Genomic DNA, 16,926 nt, shown 5'->3' with positions numbered 1-16,926 from the left:
GGGTCTCCCTCTGTTCCAGATGCAGTAGATGGAAACTGGGGGTGCTGGTCTTCCTGGAGCACATGTGGTGCTACTTATAAGAGATCGAGAACCCGAGAGTGCAATAACCCTGCTCCCCAACACGGAGGGAAGCTCTGTAGCGGGGAGAAGCGGCAAGAGGAAGACTGCACATTTTCAATCATGGAAAACAAGTAAGTCTGTGTAAGAAGGAAGAATGGTCACTACCCCCACTCACATAGACAGTTCACATAGTTGTTATCCTACTGCTAAGTAAAGAAATAACTAGAATTTTACTTGTGCCAACACGTCATATTAGTGAGGCATTGGATCTGCTGCTTTGCCTTTATCTGTGTGTAATATTTTCTATTGAATACATATACGTATGTAATGTTTATATGTACACACATATGCATACACATGTAAATATGTGTATGTACATATATATGCATGTACACACATATTTATTTTTCCCTTTTAGTGGACAACCATGTGTCAGCGATGATGAAGAAATAAAAGAGGTCGATCTTCCTGAGATAGAGTCAGATTCAGGGTGTCTTCAGCCAATTCCTCCAGAAAATGGATTTATCCGGGTAAGCAACCTGACCGTCACTTTGGGTTTGGAGTTCAAAAAAAAGAAAAAGTTAAAGCGTATGAATTTTCTTTTAATTAGAGTTACTGTTTTCCTGTTTTAATAATCTCCTGTTGTCTTAAAGAGTACAAAATAGTATTTAGAAATGCTTTGCCACTATTCATTCCATCTTGAATTCCTGATTGTTTCTATTCCTGATTGTTAGACCAAAGGATAGCAGGTGGATTGTGTTCCTTGGTACTACTTAGTTCACATGATAAAGATACATTTATGTAAAAAGAGAATGGAACTTCTGCATAAAATAGGTTTGGATGACTTGTAAGAATCTTGTAAGAATCTGAGCAAACTAATGCCCTAAGGCATGTTTTCAGAGAGGCAAACTAGACTTGGCTATAATCATAGGAGGTGTTCAGTCTGTATTGTCTTATGGGGTTAGAAACCTGTGGGACTCTTAAACAGTCAAAACAATTTTAATGTACCTGCTCATTTCATCTTTTTTTCATTAAGCGACAATATTTAAAAAAATAAAAAAAAAAGGCTGAACACTTTCTGTCAGACAGATCTGTGACTTTAGATATAAATTTTCCAGGAGATACATGTTTAAAATTGAGTACAGAAATCATGCTCCCTATTTCATTTTACCTTTCTTAAACTCAATAATATCTTTAAATTATTTTTTCCCAACTACATCATATTTATGATCAAAGATCAATAACACTCAATCTCCAAGGCCAGCAAATAAATATTCCTGGAGCATAGTCTGGGCTAACACTTCCACATTCACTTCTTTTCTGCCCATGTATTTGGTGCTGTGCCTACAGGTTTAAGGGGAGGAAATATATTAAAAGGAAGTAATTTTAGTCTTTGCTCTAGAACTAAGGTTCTCAAACTCAACAATGCACTGAGAGGCTTGTTAAAACATAGATCGCCGGGTCCCACTCCCAGAGTTTCTGATTTGCTAGTTCTTGGGCGGGGGCCCGAAAATGTCCATATCTAACAAGTTTCTGGGTAATACTGATGTTGCCGGTTCAGAAGCCACACTTTGGGAACTTTTGGGAATTCTTTAGGACAAGGGTCAGATAACAATCGCCCAAAGGTCAAATTCGACCTGCCACTTTAAAAAATAAATAAATAAAGTTTTATTGGAACTCAGCCACATTTATTTGTTTATATTAATATAATGTCTATGGCAGAGGCAAGTAATTGAGACCGACACCGTATGGCCCACAGCTGACAATCCAGCCCCTTCATAGAAAAAGCTTGCTGGTCCCTTCCCTAGAACATTATCCTCAAAATTTTACATATTGTCAGATCTAGAGACCTAAATAACTTTTCATCTATTTATCCCAGCTGCATACAAAAACCATTAAAATTGACATTTTCATTTTAAAAACACACAAAGACTTTAAGCAGTAATTCATTATTCTTCTATCTCCTTTTATAAAGTTAGATTATATGTTTCTATTTTCATGGATATATTCACTTCTTGTTTTAATTTGCTCTTATTAAAGACCTGATCTCTGTCTGACAATAGCTTTTACTCAAAAGTAACATAATTCTAACTTTTCCTAATAAGCCTCTTCTAGAATTTCTAGTAGCAAAATACCTCTTGTACAGATTCAAACAGAGGCAGGTATGCCTAATTCCAGGCTAGAACAATGATGTCATTGCACATGAGGATAGTTGTCCAATGACCAGAAACAAATCCAACCCCTGTAAAGAACAGTGATTTTTGGCAAGGTTTCTTTGGTCGGTCAGTCTGGCAGATGTGTTGGTCTAAGCTTGATGACTGCAACATATGCTTACAGGTTATACCTTCATAAGAGAAATAGAAATAAACATTTAAGGCAATAATTTATTTCAGGAGGAATGCAAAAAAAAATGTACAGCCTTTAAATAAAACATCCAAATCATTAGTACTATTAATCAGTCCATTTCCCTTGGAAACAAAGCCATCCAGGAAATAAACAAAAGTACAAATTGTATTTTTGTATTCAGGAAATTAAGAACCTTCCAGGAGACAAGTTTAATCATATGGCCAAGTAATTAATAACAGAAGTTCACAATTGAGCTTTCACTTTCCTCAAAGTTCCCAACTTCAACCCTCCGAGAATAACCTCCTAGTCAATTCTTGGTGGGTGCTTTTCTCCCTCTCACCAAAAAAAAAAAAATTGTGTTGTGTTACCATCTCCTTAAGAAGGATAGTGTTTTTCATACTTTCAGCAAAGAGTGGTTAATGCCTGTGTAAAGATTTGTGAGACATAGATCTTGTTGCGGAGTTGCCACTCAAGTGTTGGGGTGGGCCGGATAAATGTGATAGACACTATTAAAATAGGGCTTTGCACAAGTTCCCTCCAGAGCTGAAAGGGTGGTGCACCTCAAGAAGCTGGGGAAGTCAAGGAGGTTTGCACAGAGGATGTTCTCTTTGAGCTGGGTCTTGGGAGAAGGAAGAGAGAAGGTGCTGAGGGTACGGGAAACAGCCAAGTGAAGACACAGGAATCATGAAAGAAAAGGTGTTCAACGAATGGCAGGTGGTTTTGTTTCGCTAGAACACAGGTTTTATGGGAGAAAATGGCAAGAGGTGGGATAGTAACGTAGTTAAAGCTAATAGTCTAAACTGAGAATTACAAGACCCATTTTATCTTGAAAATCTTAATGAGGCCCCCACACGACAGTAGTTGTACAATCCATTAATTGCAAAAATATGTAATAACCCCTGGGTTACTAGGGATTGAGTAACATTTTTAAACGATTTGCAGTCTGTCACAATAGCAACTGCATATGTTTGCTCTATATGTAAGGTATGTTACTTATTCAGTTTCTAGGCACTACATGGTGAGTATATAGTTTCTCTATTCCAGCAATAGTAAGCCATCCCATATATAGTGCAGAGCAAGTTTTTAACTAAAAAAAAAAAATATATATATATATATATATAATCAATTTAAAGCAGCAATATGGAAGATGGGTTAGAAGAGTGACCAGTTAGAAAGTTGTCCTGATAAGAGACAGCAAATACCATAAACAAAGACAGTGATGAAGGCAAAGGAAGGGGAGAACTTCAGGAGATGCTTAGAAATAGTAATTCAGAAGACTCTGTGACTGAGTAGATACAGAAGTGATGGATTAGACAGAATCCAGATGACCCTGAGGTGTTTCGATAGTATTATTTATAGCACTGATCATTTGCTGGTTTCTGTTTTAATTCTAGAATGAAAAGAAACTCTACTCAGTTGGGGAAGAAGTTGAAATCGCGTGCCTGACTGGATTCAAAACTGTTGGATACCAGTACTTCAGATGCTTACCCGACAGGACCTGGAGGCAAGGGGATGTGGAATGCCAACGTGAGCACTTGCCAAACATTCTGTGTGACTACTCTGCAGAATGGATGTGCCTGATACATAAATACGGCAAAATCACACCCTTACATTAGTACATTTTACTACTTTTTAGTAACTCTGCTGAAAAGATTTAGTGAAGCAGAAAATAGGGCTCATTTGCTAAAATTAGATTTCCAAGTATCTCTACATTTCAGTTCTCTTGCCCCTGTATATTAACCTCGTACACACAGGACTGCGAAGCATGCATTTCAGAAAAAAATCCAGGAAGTCTGCAAGCTGTCTCTAACTACAGACATCTGCCTTGCCTGATGTACAAATTGAAGCAAATTGTTGAGTCCCAGGAAGATGATATTTACACTCTTTATGTAGCAGAAATGGGATTTTGTGTGAGACGAAGTTTTCTCCAAGGCACTGCTGCTTGGAGCACATTCACATCCTTTGCTGAGAAAAAGTGAATAAGCTTGTAGGCTCTGCACATACCCATGCTAGAGTAAAGTGAAAAGTGAGATTCAAACAAGACTCAGATGGGGACCCCAAAGACTTATTATGGGACATCATGAAGCAGCACTGACACCAGTGTCAATTACAATGTCCTGCCTCTGTATCACTAGCAATATGGTGACTCGCATTTGGGGAAACCCACTAGGGAGGAGAGGAAAGAAAATATTTCTTGAAAGGAAAATGTCCTAATGATGTAATGAAAGTTGGATGTATCTGGAGCCAGTTCCTTAGCAAGGGAACTTCAGATAAGGGAACTAACAAGAGTTTTTCAGTGAAGGAATCTCTGAGGGGAAGCCTGGGACCCTTAAGCCCCAGGTTTTCTGATCAAAAGAAGGCCCCAAAGCTGAATAACTGCAGTACATCTTATTAAAATAGCCTCTTGGGTTGCGTAGAATCTGCCTACTTGTTGAGTATTCGGTTCCACAAAGCACATCTGCAATATTGCTCTCCCTACAGGGACAGAATGCCTCAAGCCAGTTGTGCCAGAGGTCCTGACGCTCAGACCGTATAAGAGATTATATAAAATTGGTGAATCCCTTGAGCTGACCTGCCCCAAAGGCTCTGTTGTTGCTGGGCCATCAAGGTACACATGCAGGGGAAATTCCTGGACACCGCCCATTTCAGACTCACTCACTTGTGAAAAAGGTAAGTAGCAGTGCAGGCTTCTGGAGTCTGATAAGTTGGCGCACCCCAAGATCGGTAGTATAGCATCTACAGCTGTGTTATTTCCTCAGCACAGAGGCACAGAGAGGCTAAATTAGAGATAAAGAGATTTCATGGGAATTGGTGAGAACTTCAGGTTAATATTATGCCTTGGTTTCACTAGACTCCTGACCATAACAATAAATTATAAATAATATCAATGTCAGAGGAATGAATGTATTTGGAAACTATAGGCTTCAGAAAGTTAAGATCCTCTGGACACTGTGGGTAGTATCTCCTTTGTAAGATGCATATGGATGCCCACACGCACACACCCATGCATCACACACACACCTCTGCCCTTGGATGAGAAATTGGAATTATAATCCAAACTGAAAGATATGAAGTGTTTTACATCTAGATAAAGGAAATCAATATTCCATCTCATGTACTTTCTCTCTGGTAATATTGACAGAAAGACCAGTGAGAGGAAGTCACAGAAAGAGAAATACAATAATCAATAAGACTGGACATTGTGAGCTAAAGAGACTTTCAGGCTGTCACATGGCCAGGGACACACTCTTAATTCTTTCAACGAGAAAAAGTTTTGCTTCCTGAAGAAGTGAGATACTGCATGGCTCCGCAGTTATTTTCTTCCTTCTCCTGAGAACTCCACGCCTCCAGCAGCCCTTCAGAAGAACCTCTCGCCCTCAGCCCTGTAAACATTGTGTTCTCACTGCCAAGGAGCTCCTGTGCTGGGTGGTGCGGGATGCTCAGTATAAGTGCCACCTTCAATCTGATGCTTATGGGAGGAGCAGACTCCTTGCATGGGATCATTGACAGTTTCAACTCAGTAGTGACAGATGCTCTGCGCTACTTGAAAGCTGACTCTCCTGGACACAATGTATAGCTTGCTGCTCCTCCCTGGCCTAGGTGTGGATTTATTTGCAAATGGCAAAAAGGTGTAGCCAAAGAAAATTAATCCCATGTCAGCGTAAATCCCAGTAGCTGAAGCCTTCCCAGAGCTACAGGTCTCCAAGTTCATGAAGGGTCTGAGCCACGTTTCACCAGATGGAATGAGGGTCCTAACAAAGGACAATAGCAGGAAATGGAAATAGCAGTGAAGAAAAAAAAAAAAGCCTATGAAATTTTTAAATCTTTATTTTTGCTTTTAACATAAAACACCTTCCCTTATCAAACCTTTTACCTGATAGGCTAAGATGAAAAACCGTGAGCTGAGTCTCTGGTTCTGCCCTGTAATTGGTGACACTATCTAGACCTAGCTGTCTACTTCCTCTCTTGATAATTAGCTTGCTCACAGAGGCCATTTGATTCTGTGGATGCCTGACTAGTCAGGTCCAGATCCAGGAAGTTTGTTTCACCCAACAGTCTAAGGAAGTGAAAGTCGCTCCAGGTCCAATTCTACCAGTCTATAGGTTCACTGGGTGGGCCTCAGCATAAGAAAAAAAAAAGGTTTTTCCTTCTATATGATATATCCCAAGTGTTATTCCCTCTATTTTCATCCCCCTCCGTCACCTACAGACTCTTTAATTCCTCATCTTTGTTCAAGCATCATTTCCTTTTGGATCTTTCCTTACTTTTTGCATTTGGGGTCTTTATGGTATATGGTCTTCTGAAATCATGTTCCTTCTCTTCAAAATATCTGTCACAGCCTTTAATTATAAATCCATTATTGTGATTATTTAATATCTGTTTTTGTAGTATCCTTTAGATTCAAGAAAAAAAGAACCACAGCTATTTCCTTCCTTCCTTTCTTTCCTCCTCTCCTTTCCTTTCTTCCCTCTCTCCCTCCTTCCCATCTATCCTTACTTTCTTTTTTTCATCATACTATCCTAGTGCCTAGAATATCATGTGGGAATAAATAGCTACATTTAGGAATTGCATTTCTCCATTGATTCATCTTGTAGGAAAATGTGACTTTCAAGCCATTATCCCCAAATAAACATTTGCACAACTGTCATTGTTAACATCCATGTTGCTAAATCTAGTGGACATTATTTCTGTCCTCATCTTCTTTGACCTCACAGCAACCTTCAACAGTGTTGACCTTCTGTAAATTCTCTTTCTTTGGCTTCCAAGGCATAACATCTTCCTGTTTAGGTCTTACTCCTCCAGCTGTTGCCCTCTATTTTTGGCAGACTCCTGCCCATGCTTGGACATTGATTATTGGAGTTCCTCAAGGCTCAGATTTGTCCCTTCACCTCAAACTGCGCTCTCCTGCTAGGGAATCTCACCCACATCCTTAGCTTCAAAGATTCCCCCATAGACTGATAACAAATTTAGATCTTTGGCATAGACTTCTCTACTGAGCTTTAGACATAAATATCGAAATTCCTATATATCTATCTATTTTGTTTGGATATTTTAAAGATATCACAAATTCAACATACAGGGAGAAAAAAAACTCTTTATTCATGATGCTTTCTTCCCTAAAGCTAAGTATGTTCTAATATTTTCTCTTTTAGGTCAGGCACCAATGTCTATTTTTTAATGCAAACCAGAAACCTAGGAATCATACTTTACAGCTCTCATAACTTTCCCACAATATGTAATGTCACCTATTTTACCTGCTGTGCATGTCTCAAGTTTATGCACTTCTCTCCACTTCTACCTCCAGCACCTGGGCCCCAATTACCATCTTTTTTTTGCCTCAACTACTGCAATAACCTCACAGACTGTCTACCCAGAGCCCTCTGGATCACCCTGCCTTTCCAAATCCATTTTCTGCACAGAAGCCAAAATTACTTTCTTTTTCAAAATCCAGAACCGATTCTGTCACACTGCCTCCTACTTAAAGCCCATCAAAGACTTTCCACTGCTTATAAAATGAAAACAAAAATCCTTCAAAGCCCCTATTGGTCCTGCATAGCCGACCACATACCTACCTCTCTGGCCACATCTTGCTGCCTGCTCTTGTTTTTCTGCACTTCAACCCCATGGGATTCTTTCAGTTCTAGGAAAGTCACATGCTGCCTCCCTCTGAACACGTTCATATCTGATGTTCCCTCTGCTTTGGATAGTCTCCCTTTTCTTTCTCCATGATACTATTTCTAATCTTTCTAGCTACATCAATTTTTATTATATGCTTTCTCTTTAATAACACTTATAATGGCAGCAATTCTATATGTATATCAGTGTGCTTGTTTGATTAATGTCCATCTGCTCCCACAAGATTATAAACTCTGGAGCATAGGATCTGGTTCATACTTTGCTCAATCCACTATCCCCAGAACCTAACAGAGTGCTAGGAATATCATAAGTGCTCAATAAATATTTGAAAAATAAATCAACAAAAATTTCAATGATTCCATTTTCTTTAGTTCTCTAAACGTAATAGCAATTTTAGGTCAGAAAATGACAGCTTATGTGAGTTGTAAATGAGCTTTCAGATGAAATGTTTTATGACAACGTATTTAGAGAAACCAAAATGAATAACTCCAACTCCAGGAGATAAATGAATCCTCATGACTACCTCTTTTCCCAGATTCAAGCTTATCACTCGAATCCATGCTGTGCACTGTTCTGTTCTTCCTTTTCTTTTGTTTCAGAAATTCTGACAAAGTTAAAGGGCCATTGTCAGCCAGGACAAAAACAATTGGAGTCTGAATGCGTTTGTATGTTTCCAGAAGAAGACTGCAGGTAAGAGATACTCTTAAACTGTGTTTGGAAATCTGGAAAACCAGTCTAGTGTAACCAGCTTGATGGAAGAGCTGAGCTTCTTGAAGCATAAACATGAAATATGAATTTTTCACATAACTGATACCCCAGTGCTTCTGTTGAATTTCTCCTTCCCCATTGGATAGCAAGTTTCTTAATTATCCCTCAGCCCAGTTCTCTAAGCTTGCATGCTTTTGTTTATTAAAACAGTCTCATTTTGGTTATAAAGACTTAGCTCTTACCCATTTAAAAACTTCAAACTCAGTTAGATCAAAGCCTTACTTTCCCACTCTAAGTACAGGAGAAGGTTATAACTAGAAGTGCACACACATGCACGCCTTTGCCAGTTGATTCTTTCATGCTGAGGCAGAGAGCATGGAGAAGAAAAGTTATATATCCTCATGTAACTGCCATGATTAGATGACTACCTCCTCTTTGTTGATATAATTGCTTTTTCTTTATATGAACAAACCCAGAGTGTCAAGGTTGCTATTAATTTAAGGGCTAGTTTCAGTCTAATTTAAAAGCAAATCCAAAATAGCATTTGCTTAAGATAAAATTTTGTTTCCCTATCTCACAAAATCAATGTAGGGACAGCCAGCCTAGGGCTAATATGGGGATACTCTTGTTTCATATAGGACTGAGGCTTCGTCCTGCTCTCTGTTCTGCCATCTTTAAAGTTATTTTAGGATCCATGATTGCTCTGCTGGAGCAGGAAGGAAGGCAGATCAAAAATGGGGCCCATTCTCTGTTTTTAAGATAGCCTGGAAGCACCACCACTTGGGTCCATCTCACCAACCTTCTCTTATGTACACGGCCACAGGTTCCTGCAAGGGAGGTTCTGAAATGCAGTTCTCTGGCTGGATGCAAAGCCGTTCTAAATAAAATTAGATTAAATTACTGAAGAAATGAAAGAATGAATGTTGGGGTAGGAAGCCAAAAAAGTATGCACAGTTGTTAATATTCACTTTTAACACTGATTAGCTCTCACATTCCTCTGTGCCGCAGGTGAAAAAATGCTAATAGAGATACACTTATTGTCTTTTTGGAGAACATTACAGGGTCTTTTTCTGTATAATTCTACTGACACATTCAACCCAAAGGTAGCTCTATTTGCCCTCCTCAGTGTTCGCCACAGTGGTCCACCAAGTAGCTACTTGCTGCTGGAGTCCCCACGCCTAGAAGATGGCCTTCGGGACCACACTTACAGTATTCACATTGTCCACTGGACCCAGAGGAAACTGCTTTCTTTATCTGTACAATACCAAATCATGAGAATACAGGCTACCCCCTGAAACTCCTGTTTCATCCCTGCCATACCTCCCCAGCCTCCTTCTGTGAACCTCACTTCTCTTTTATATGGGATTGAAGTATTTGTGGGAATGGCTGGCCCCACCGATTAAGTTCTATGAATAAAAGTGGCCTTTTGTTCTCAGCCACAGGCTCTAGTTCCTGGAAACAATCTGACACGCTGGAGCACTGGTTGTTAACTCTAAAGTTGACATCAGAGAAGTAACTCGAAGTAATCAAGGGGATCTCGCCCTCTCTGCAAGAGAAGGGCAAGGCCATTTGTTACTTCTTGGTAGCAGGACCCATTCCTTTACTCAGAGAGATTGAAGAAGTTACCCAGAGAATGACTTAAAAGCTCATGCTCCTAATCACAATACAAATACACTTGAAAAGCTATATAAGACTCTATATGACATGTCCTTAATTGGTGTTGAAAGTAATAAGTGTTTTAAAGTTCAGAGGAGGTACAGGCCACCATGGGCTAGATTGATCGTGATAAGCATCAAAGTGTAGCCAGCAACTGAGGTGGACACATTTGGGCAGAGAGGAGAGACAATACAGTGCTGATTAAGCAGAGCATGGATGGCAGCAAAGGAAAAATAATCTTATCAGTGTAGAAAATGATCAATACAATTGTCAGGTGATAAAGAGAGATTGAGGAGGTTCAGAAAATAATACTAGAAAAAGGAAGTTGATTGGAGTCAGATTATGGAACTTCTTGATTATCAGAATTTAAGAATTTGGAGTTTAATTTGAAGGCAATTGGGAATAATACCAAGATTAAGATGAAATTTTAGAAAGATCAATCACAGACAGCATGCAAGATGAAATGAAACAACGTTCTGAAAAGAGAAAAAAAGCAGGAAGAAGAAAACTGGGTGGTGGGTTAATGTATTACCTTGGCTATATCCTCTGCTTTTTTCTGGCCTTGATACGGAAATGTTTGCTTTCCTCTCTTGGGCAGCCATTATTCAGAAGACCTCTGTGTGTTTGATACAGACGCCAACCATTACTTTACTTCATCCGCTTGTAAGTTTCTGGCTGAGAAATGTTTAAATAATCAGAAACTCCATTTTCTACATATCGGTTCCTGCCAAGAAGGTCCACAGTTAGAATGGGGTCTTGAAAGGATGAAACTTTCATCCAATAGCACAAAGAAAGAATCCTGTGGCTATGACACCTGCTACGACTGGGAGAAATGTTCAGGTAAGCTGGAAATGCTCTCACTCAGCTGGCATATCTTATTTGCACTTATATATCATCTTTCTTAAAAATTACTTTCCTTGAATCAAAAATGATTTCTTTTCACTGGAAAAAATTGTATAAAATGATTTAAACAGAAAGGAAAAATATAACCACCCACAATCAGAAATACGTACTTTAATAATTTGGATATGTATATTTCCAATCTTTTCTCTATGCATACATAATCAATGCCACCCTTAAGCTCCAGTGAAAAGAGCACCTCTCCTGATCCCATGTTTCAGGCACCCCTCCCCACCCCTAGCTTTGGAGGGCCTTCATTAGAATTATCTAAGTTTCCCTCTGGTGGCTGGGATTGGCTGGGGTTAGCAGTGCTATCCAGATAGTACTGGGTTTCACATGGATGCCAATTGCCAGAGGTCTTCCTTAAATTTGTTTAAGTCCTCTCCCAGTGCCTGGGACCAACCAAGGCTGGCAGTGTTATTCAAACGGGGTACCCAGAGCCCAAAGTCCGATATGGACCCAACACTGTTTCTCCCCTGAGAACACACTCTAACCCTCTACTGCTTCTCCTCCCCACCATGCATGGGGTCAACCAGACACCCCCAAGAGCTCTGGGGCTCATGCCTGTGAAGTCATCTTGGGCCCAGAGCTAGACCCTCATTCCCAGAGAGCAGCTTGGCGAGCAGATTGCTCCCACTGGCCAACAGGGTATTTTTGTTCAATTTGGTATATTTGGTTGAGATCAGACTGCCAATATGGTGTTGACATTCTAATTTGAGGTGACTCTAATTGCTTATAGACAAGGACCCCATAAGAAGTTTTGCCCCAGGTCCTCACACACCTCAGGGGTGGCCCTGCATATCATTCAAATTTTTAAAATATAAAATGGAATCATACTCTATATGCTATTCTATATATTGCTGTTTTTCACTTACTATGTTATGAAACTATTTCCATATCATCATATATTACTTTGCCACATAATTTTCAATGTCTGCAAAAGTCTGTGTGGATATTCTGTGATTTATTTAACCAAATTCTGGTTAAGCATTTAAATTTTCTCCTATCTTTTGCTATTATAAACAGTGCTGTGATAGACAAATCTATCACAGATAAATCTGTAATCTAAGATTATTTTCTTAGGGTATACCTTAGAATATTGGATTCTAGGTAAATACTATTTTAAAATATAAAGTTTTTATTGATACAATGTACCAACTCACTTTCTGGAAATGTTTTTACCATATTTTATTCTAATCAATAACACACAATAAAGACTGCCCTCCCACATCCTCACCAAACCTTGGAGTTATCACTCCTTTATTACTGTGCCAATTTAATGCTTAAGATGTGGCAATACATTTCCATGTTCCATAAGTGTATTGGTTTGGCATTACACTTGTAAATTGCATAGAAGCAGGAACTTCTTAACAGGCCATGTGCTCGAACATGAAGTTTGACCCTAAAATAGCCCAACTAAGCTTCATATATCACACAAAGATGGATTGGAGATTAGGATTTAACAGAAGTCAAATAGGAAGGTAGATTTCCCTTGTGACACATTTTCAAAAAAAAAAAATATCTTACATTGGGGCATAAAGTATGCAATGGAAAGCTGTTGAAGTATTACATCTAACTTTTGCTAAAACTACCTTACTTCTGTGAAAAGAAAACACAAAAACTATGCTGTTCCCTTTGGCTCCTCTTTCATTTTCTGGCCCAGTGTCCTTCAGCTCAGTCCTGGAAAGGGGAGAGGTCTTATCACCCAAATCCAGGTCTTTCCTGATCCACTTAAAGCTGATTATAAAGATTCAGCTCTCTTGACAGGCTGCAAGATTGAAAGAGCTGAAAGTATTATGCAGCATCATTTCTTATTTAAACATAAATCTTTTCTCTGAGAAATACAGTGTAAGAACATTATCATCAAAAATACATACAGAAAAGAAAAGAAATTTGGACAGCAGGGAGGATAAAAAATGGTCCCTGACTACACTACAATAAATAGGTAGGTCAGGTATTTGGGGCTGTTTAGTGTTAGCCTCAACTCTTCGACATTTATCATGAAGGAAAGGTCTCCATGGAACTCTTCTATTGCAAAGAATTTCTTTTTTGCTATTTTCCCACAAATTATTCTTTTCAAATTTGCCTGAGTGAAAAATAATCGGCAGCTTACAATTTCATCAAAATATCTGTATTTATTTCCCCTTTGCTGTACATATTTCTTTATTTCTTTTTTATTCTTATTTCAGCATATTGTGGGGGTACAAAAGTTTAGATTACGTATATTGCCCTTGCCCCCTCACTCCTCTGAGTCAGAGCTTCAAACGTGTCCATCCCCTAGACAGTGTGCATTGCACTCATTATGTATGTATACACCCATCCCCTCCCCCACCCACATCTGCCGGATACCCAATTAATGTTATTCCTAAATGTGCTCTTAGGTGATGATCAGTGAAACCAATTTGATGGTGAGTACATGTGGTGCTTATTTTTCCATTCTTGGGATACTTCACTTAGTAGAATGAGTTCCAGCTCTATCCAGGAAAATACAAGAGGTGCTATATCACCATTGTTTCTTATAGCTGAGTAGTACTCCATGGTATACATATATCACATTTTATTAATCCACTCATGTATTGATGGGCACTTGGGTTGTTTCCACATCTTCACAAATGTTCATGTTAGTTTGATGACTCCTAGACATTCTGCTAATTTGAGAAATATTGCTTAGATATTCAAACTTTTTATTATTGCTTTTTAGAAGAACTTAGACTTCTAGAATATGTAGGAATTTAGAAATATGTACAGGTTCCCTGGCTGCAGTGAGAGCCGGCAGCTCCTGCCCATGAACCACAGAAGCACACTCAGTCTCTTTGCTTTCTACCTGGTCTGGCAGGGGTGATGGGAAGGCAGTAGCAGTGGTTCTGACTCCCAGGTAGACACAGTGTTCTGGGTCCAGGGTGTCAAAATGGCTCCAGCCACAGCGCCCAGGGATCTCAAGCCAGTGGGTCCCAGCTGGGCCCTCTCTCTGGAGAAATGCCACTGCACAGTCTCTAGTTGGGTCTCTCAGTCCAGTAGCCTACTACAGTGGAGGGACCCTCCTGCAGCTCAAATAGCAATGTCTGCAGAAAGCATGGAGCTCTAGGATTCTTTCCTCTGTCCCTTCCCCACATGCAGGTGCCTCCCCTGTGTACCTTTGATCTTGCAGAGCTCTTATTTACTTTGGGAGCCTCCTGTAGCCTGTCTGTTGATTCCTAATGCTCTCTCTTAGATGATCGATCTGTAGATGAATATCCTCTCACCTCTTCCGATCCCTGAGAACAGCATGCGCAGGATGCTTCTAGTCTGCCATCTTGCCAGATTACCCTCTCTAAATGACTGTTTTAAAGCTATTTCATGAATACAAGATTTATATGATTTATGAAGTGACTGGGTGACTCTCAGTTTAATTGCTCATTAAAAATACAGATCTCTAAGTACAACCCAGTAATATTCTAGAAAGAAATAAACAAATGGGTTATAAAGTCATGTCAAAGAGCTCAGGCCTGTGAGTTATGTATTATTTAAAACTTGCCTATACCATGTACTGATTGTGTAGAATTAGTATAATATAGTTTTTATGTATGTTGTGAGGATTTAATGAAATAAAGCATACAAAGCACGTGGTATATTGTGTGGTTTCATGGTACATGCTCAATAAATGATAACTATAAATGTGCTTAGGCAGTACCAATGATTAAAAAAAAAAACAGGAAGGACAGACTGAAGACATTGTAGAAATGGATTGACAGGAGAAGTGATTGATTAGATGTGTACAGTGAGTGAGAGGGAGGTACCAGAGATAGCTCAAATCCTGATTGGTTGTGGGGTAAGTAGGGATTCCAGAGATAGCTCAAATCCTGATTGGTTGTGGGCAGTGAGTTAGGGGAAGGTGTCAAAGATAGCCCAACTCCTGAACCTTACTGGCTTACTGGTGTTCTCTCACATCCAGATTTCTCCATGTAACCCCAGTGGAGTCTCTTGGGTAATGCCTCCATTTCAGCTTTCTCTTTCATTGTCACTAAGGAGCTCACCACCCTGGAAATGAGTTAGGTAAAACCAAACTCTAAAATACTGTGGTGAGTCACACTGTCTTTCTCTCATTGCAGTCTCCACATCCAAATGTGTCTGCCTATTGCCCTACCAGTGCCTCAAGGGTGGAAACCAACTCTACTGTGTCAAAATGGGATCATCAATGACTGAGAGAACAGTGAACATCTGTGAAGTGGGAGCTGTAAGATGCACAAACAGGAAGGTGGATATACTGCATCCTGGGAAGTGTTTGGCCTAGCACAATCACAGATAAACAGATTCACTATACAAAATTATTTCCTGTAAAAGGGCACTCTTGTACAAACAGCAGACTGGTATGCCCAGAAGTTACTGACAGAAATTCTTTTGTGTTAGTTTCAGATCATTATTCTCCCCTGACTTTCCTGTTTTAGCGTTCCCTATCTAGTTCCAACTTGTGACGCCCTGTAGCACACTCCCAGGTAATAACTTCCACATCAGTCTATTAAATTATCCTCTTCATATTGCACAAAAATAATGAAACTTCTAAGGCCTTTATGATGCCTCTGATATTAGGTATTCTCACAATTAGAAACAAGAAAAAAAACCATAATTTTCTTCAATGAATCAATAAACAGAAATCTACAGAACCTGAAAAACACATTCTTTAAACCCAACCTTCATGTATTCATTCAACAAATAATGTCTGAGTGTCTACAGGGTGTTAAGTACTATTCAAGATCCTGAGAAATCAGCAGTGACTAAAACAGACAAAGGCCCTTGCCTTCATGAAGTGCACATTCATGTGGATGTAGATACTACAAAAAATAAAATGAGCATATAAAATATGTAGTATATTTGATGATGACAATTGCTATGGAGAAAAGTAAGCAGGGAAGGGTGTGGCCCAGCCTTAATCCTCATTTTATGCAAGGAAATATTCCATAGCAATAAACATCACTGCAAGATGATTTGACTCAGTTAAGAATAAATTCATGGAGTTTCCTTCTCTGAGGAAGAATAGGGATTCTCTTTGCCTCGGTTCAAGTGCATCACAAAGCTTTTAAGCTGAAGGGTGGGATGAATGGAAAATTGTCAGAGAATGTTGAAGGGATGATTTTTAAAGTAAGTCATATCTTTTATTAGGCCATATGAAGTAGAAATCTGTTTCTTACAGAGGCTAGGATGTCTTTTTGAATTAGAGAAGACAAGTGTCTTTGGAATAGCAGTTCCAAAATATCAAGGTAGATCAGAATCACCCAGAGGGTGTGTTAATACAGATGCCAGGGACCCACCCCTGTTACTGATTCACTAGGTCTGGGGTGGGACCTGAAAATTTGTGTTCCTAGAAGTGATTATCCCCTAGTTTAGACATCCCCTAGTTTAGACATGGAGTCATCAAACAGCTAACCCTGATTTAGTGATGAATCTCAAAACCACAGCCAGCCAACCTCCAAGCAGGTGAGTAAAGTGGACTTCCTTCTGCCAAAACTCACTGGATTCTCACCTAGTTCAAGGAGAATATGAGCCATAGCCACCCAGGAGCGCCCTTGCTAGACCTTATACAATAAATGCACCTCCTTTTTCATCTCATTAATCATAGGATGTTGGCAGAATCTAAAATATCTT

At 39.4% G+C, this 16,926-nt stretch overlaps 1 protein-coding gene across 2 annotated transcripts in view; it reads left to right on the top strand.

The window, feature by feature from the left end:
• Window positions 1-15,969, top strand: part of C6 (complement C6) — a 60,989-nt gene extending 45,020 nt beyond the window's left edge. For both annotated transcript variants that reach the window (XM_045566600.1, XM_045566601.1), the window contains 7 exons: window positions 20-191; window positions 479-590; window positions 3,801-3,933; window positions 4,888-5,076; window positions 8,643-8,733; window positions 11,006-11,247; window positions 15,396-15,969. In XM_045566600.1, the coding sequence (XP_045422556.1) occupies window positions 20-191; window positions 479-590; window positions 3,801-3,933; window positions 4,888-5,076; window positions 8,643-8,733; window positions 11,006-11,247; window positions 15,396-15,577 (1,121 nt within the window). In that variant the 3' untranslated portion in view covers window positions 15,578-15,969. The remainder of the gene's footprint in view (window positions 1-19; window positions 192-478; window positions 591-3,800; window positions 3,934-4,887; window positions 5,077-8,642; window positions 8,734-11,005; window positions 11,248-15,395) is intronic.
• Window positions 15,970-16,926: the final 957 nt, after the last annotated feature.

This window comes from Lemur catta, chromosome 12, assembly GCF_020740605.2.
Source record: "Lemur catta isolate mLemCat1 chromosome 12, mLemCat1.pri, whole genome shotgun sequence".
NCBI classification, from domain to species: Eukaryota; Metazoa; Chordata; class Mammalia; order Primates; family Lemuridae; genus Lemur; species Lemur catta.
The sequence above is the reverse complement of the archived record's forward strand: the minus strand, read 5'-3'. Positions and strand labels throughout refer to the sequence as shown.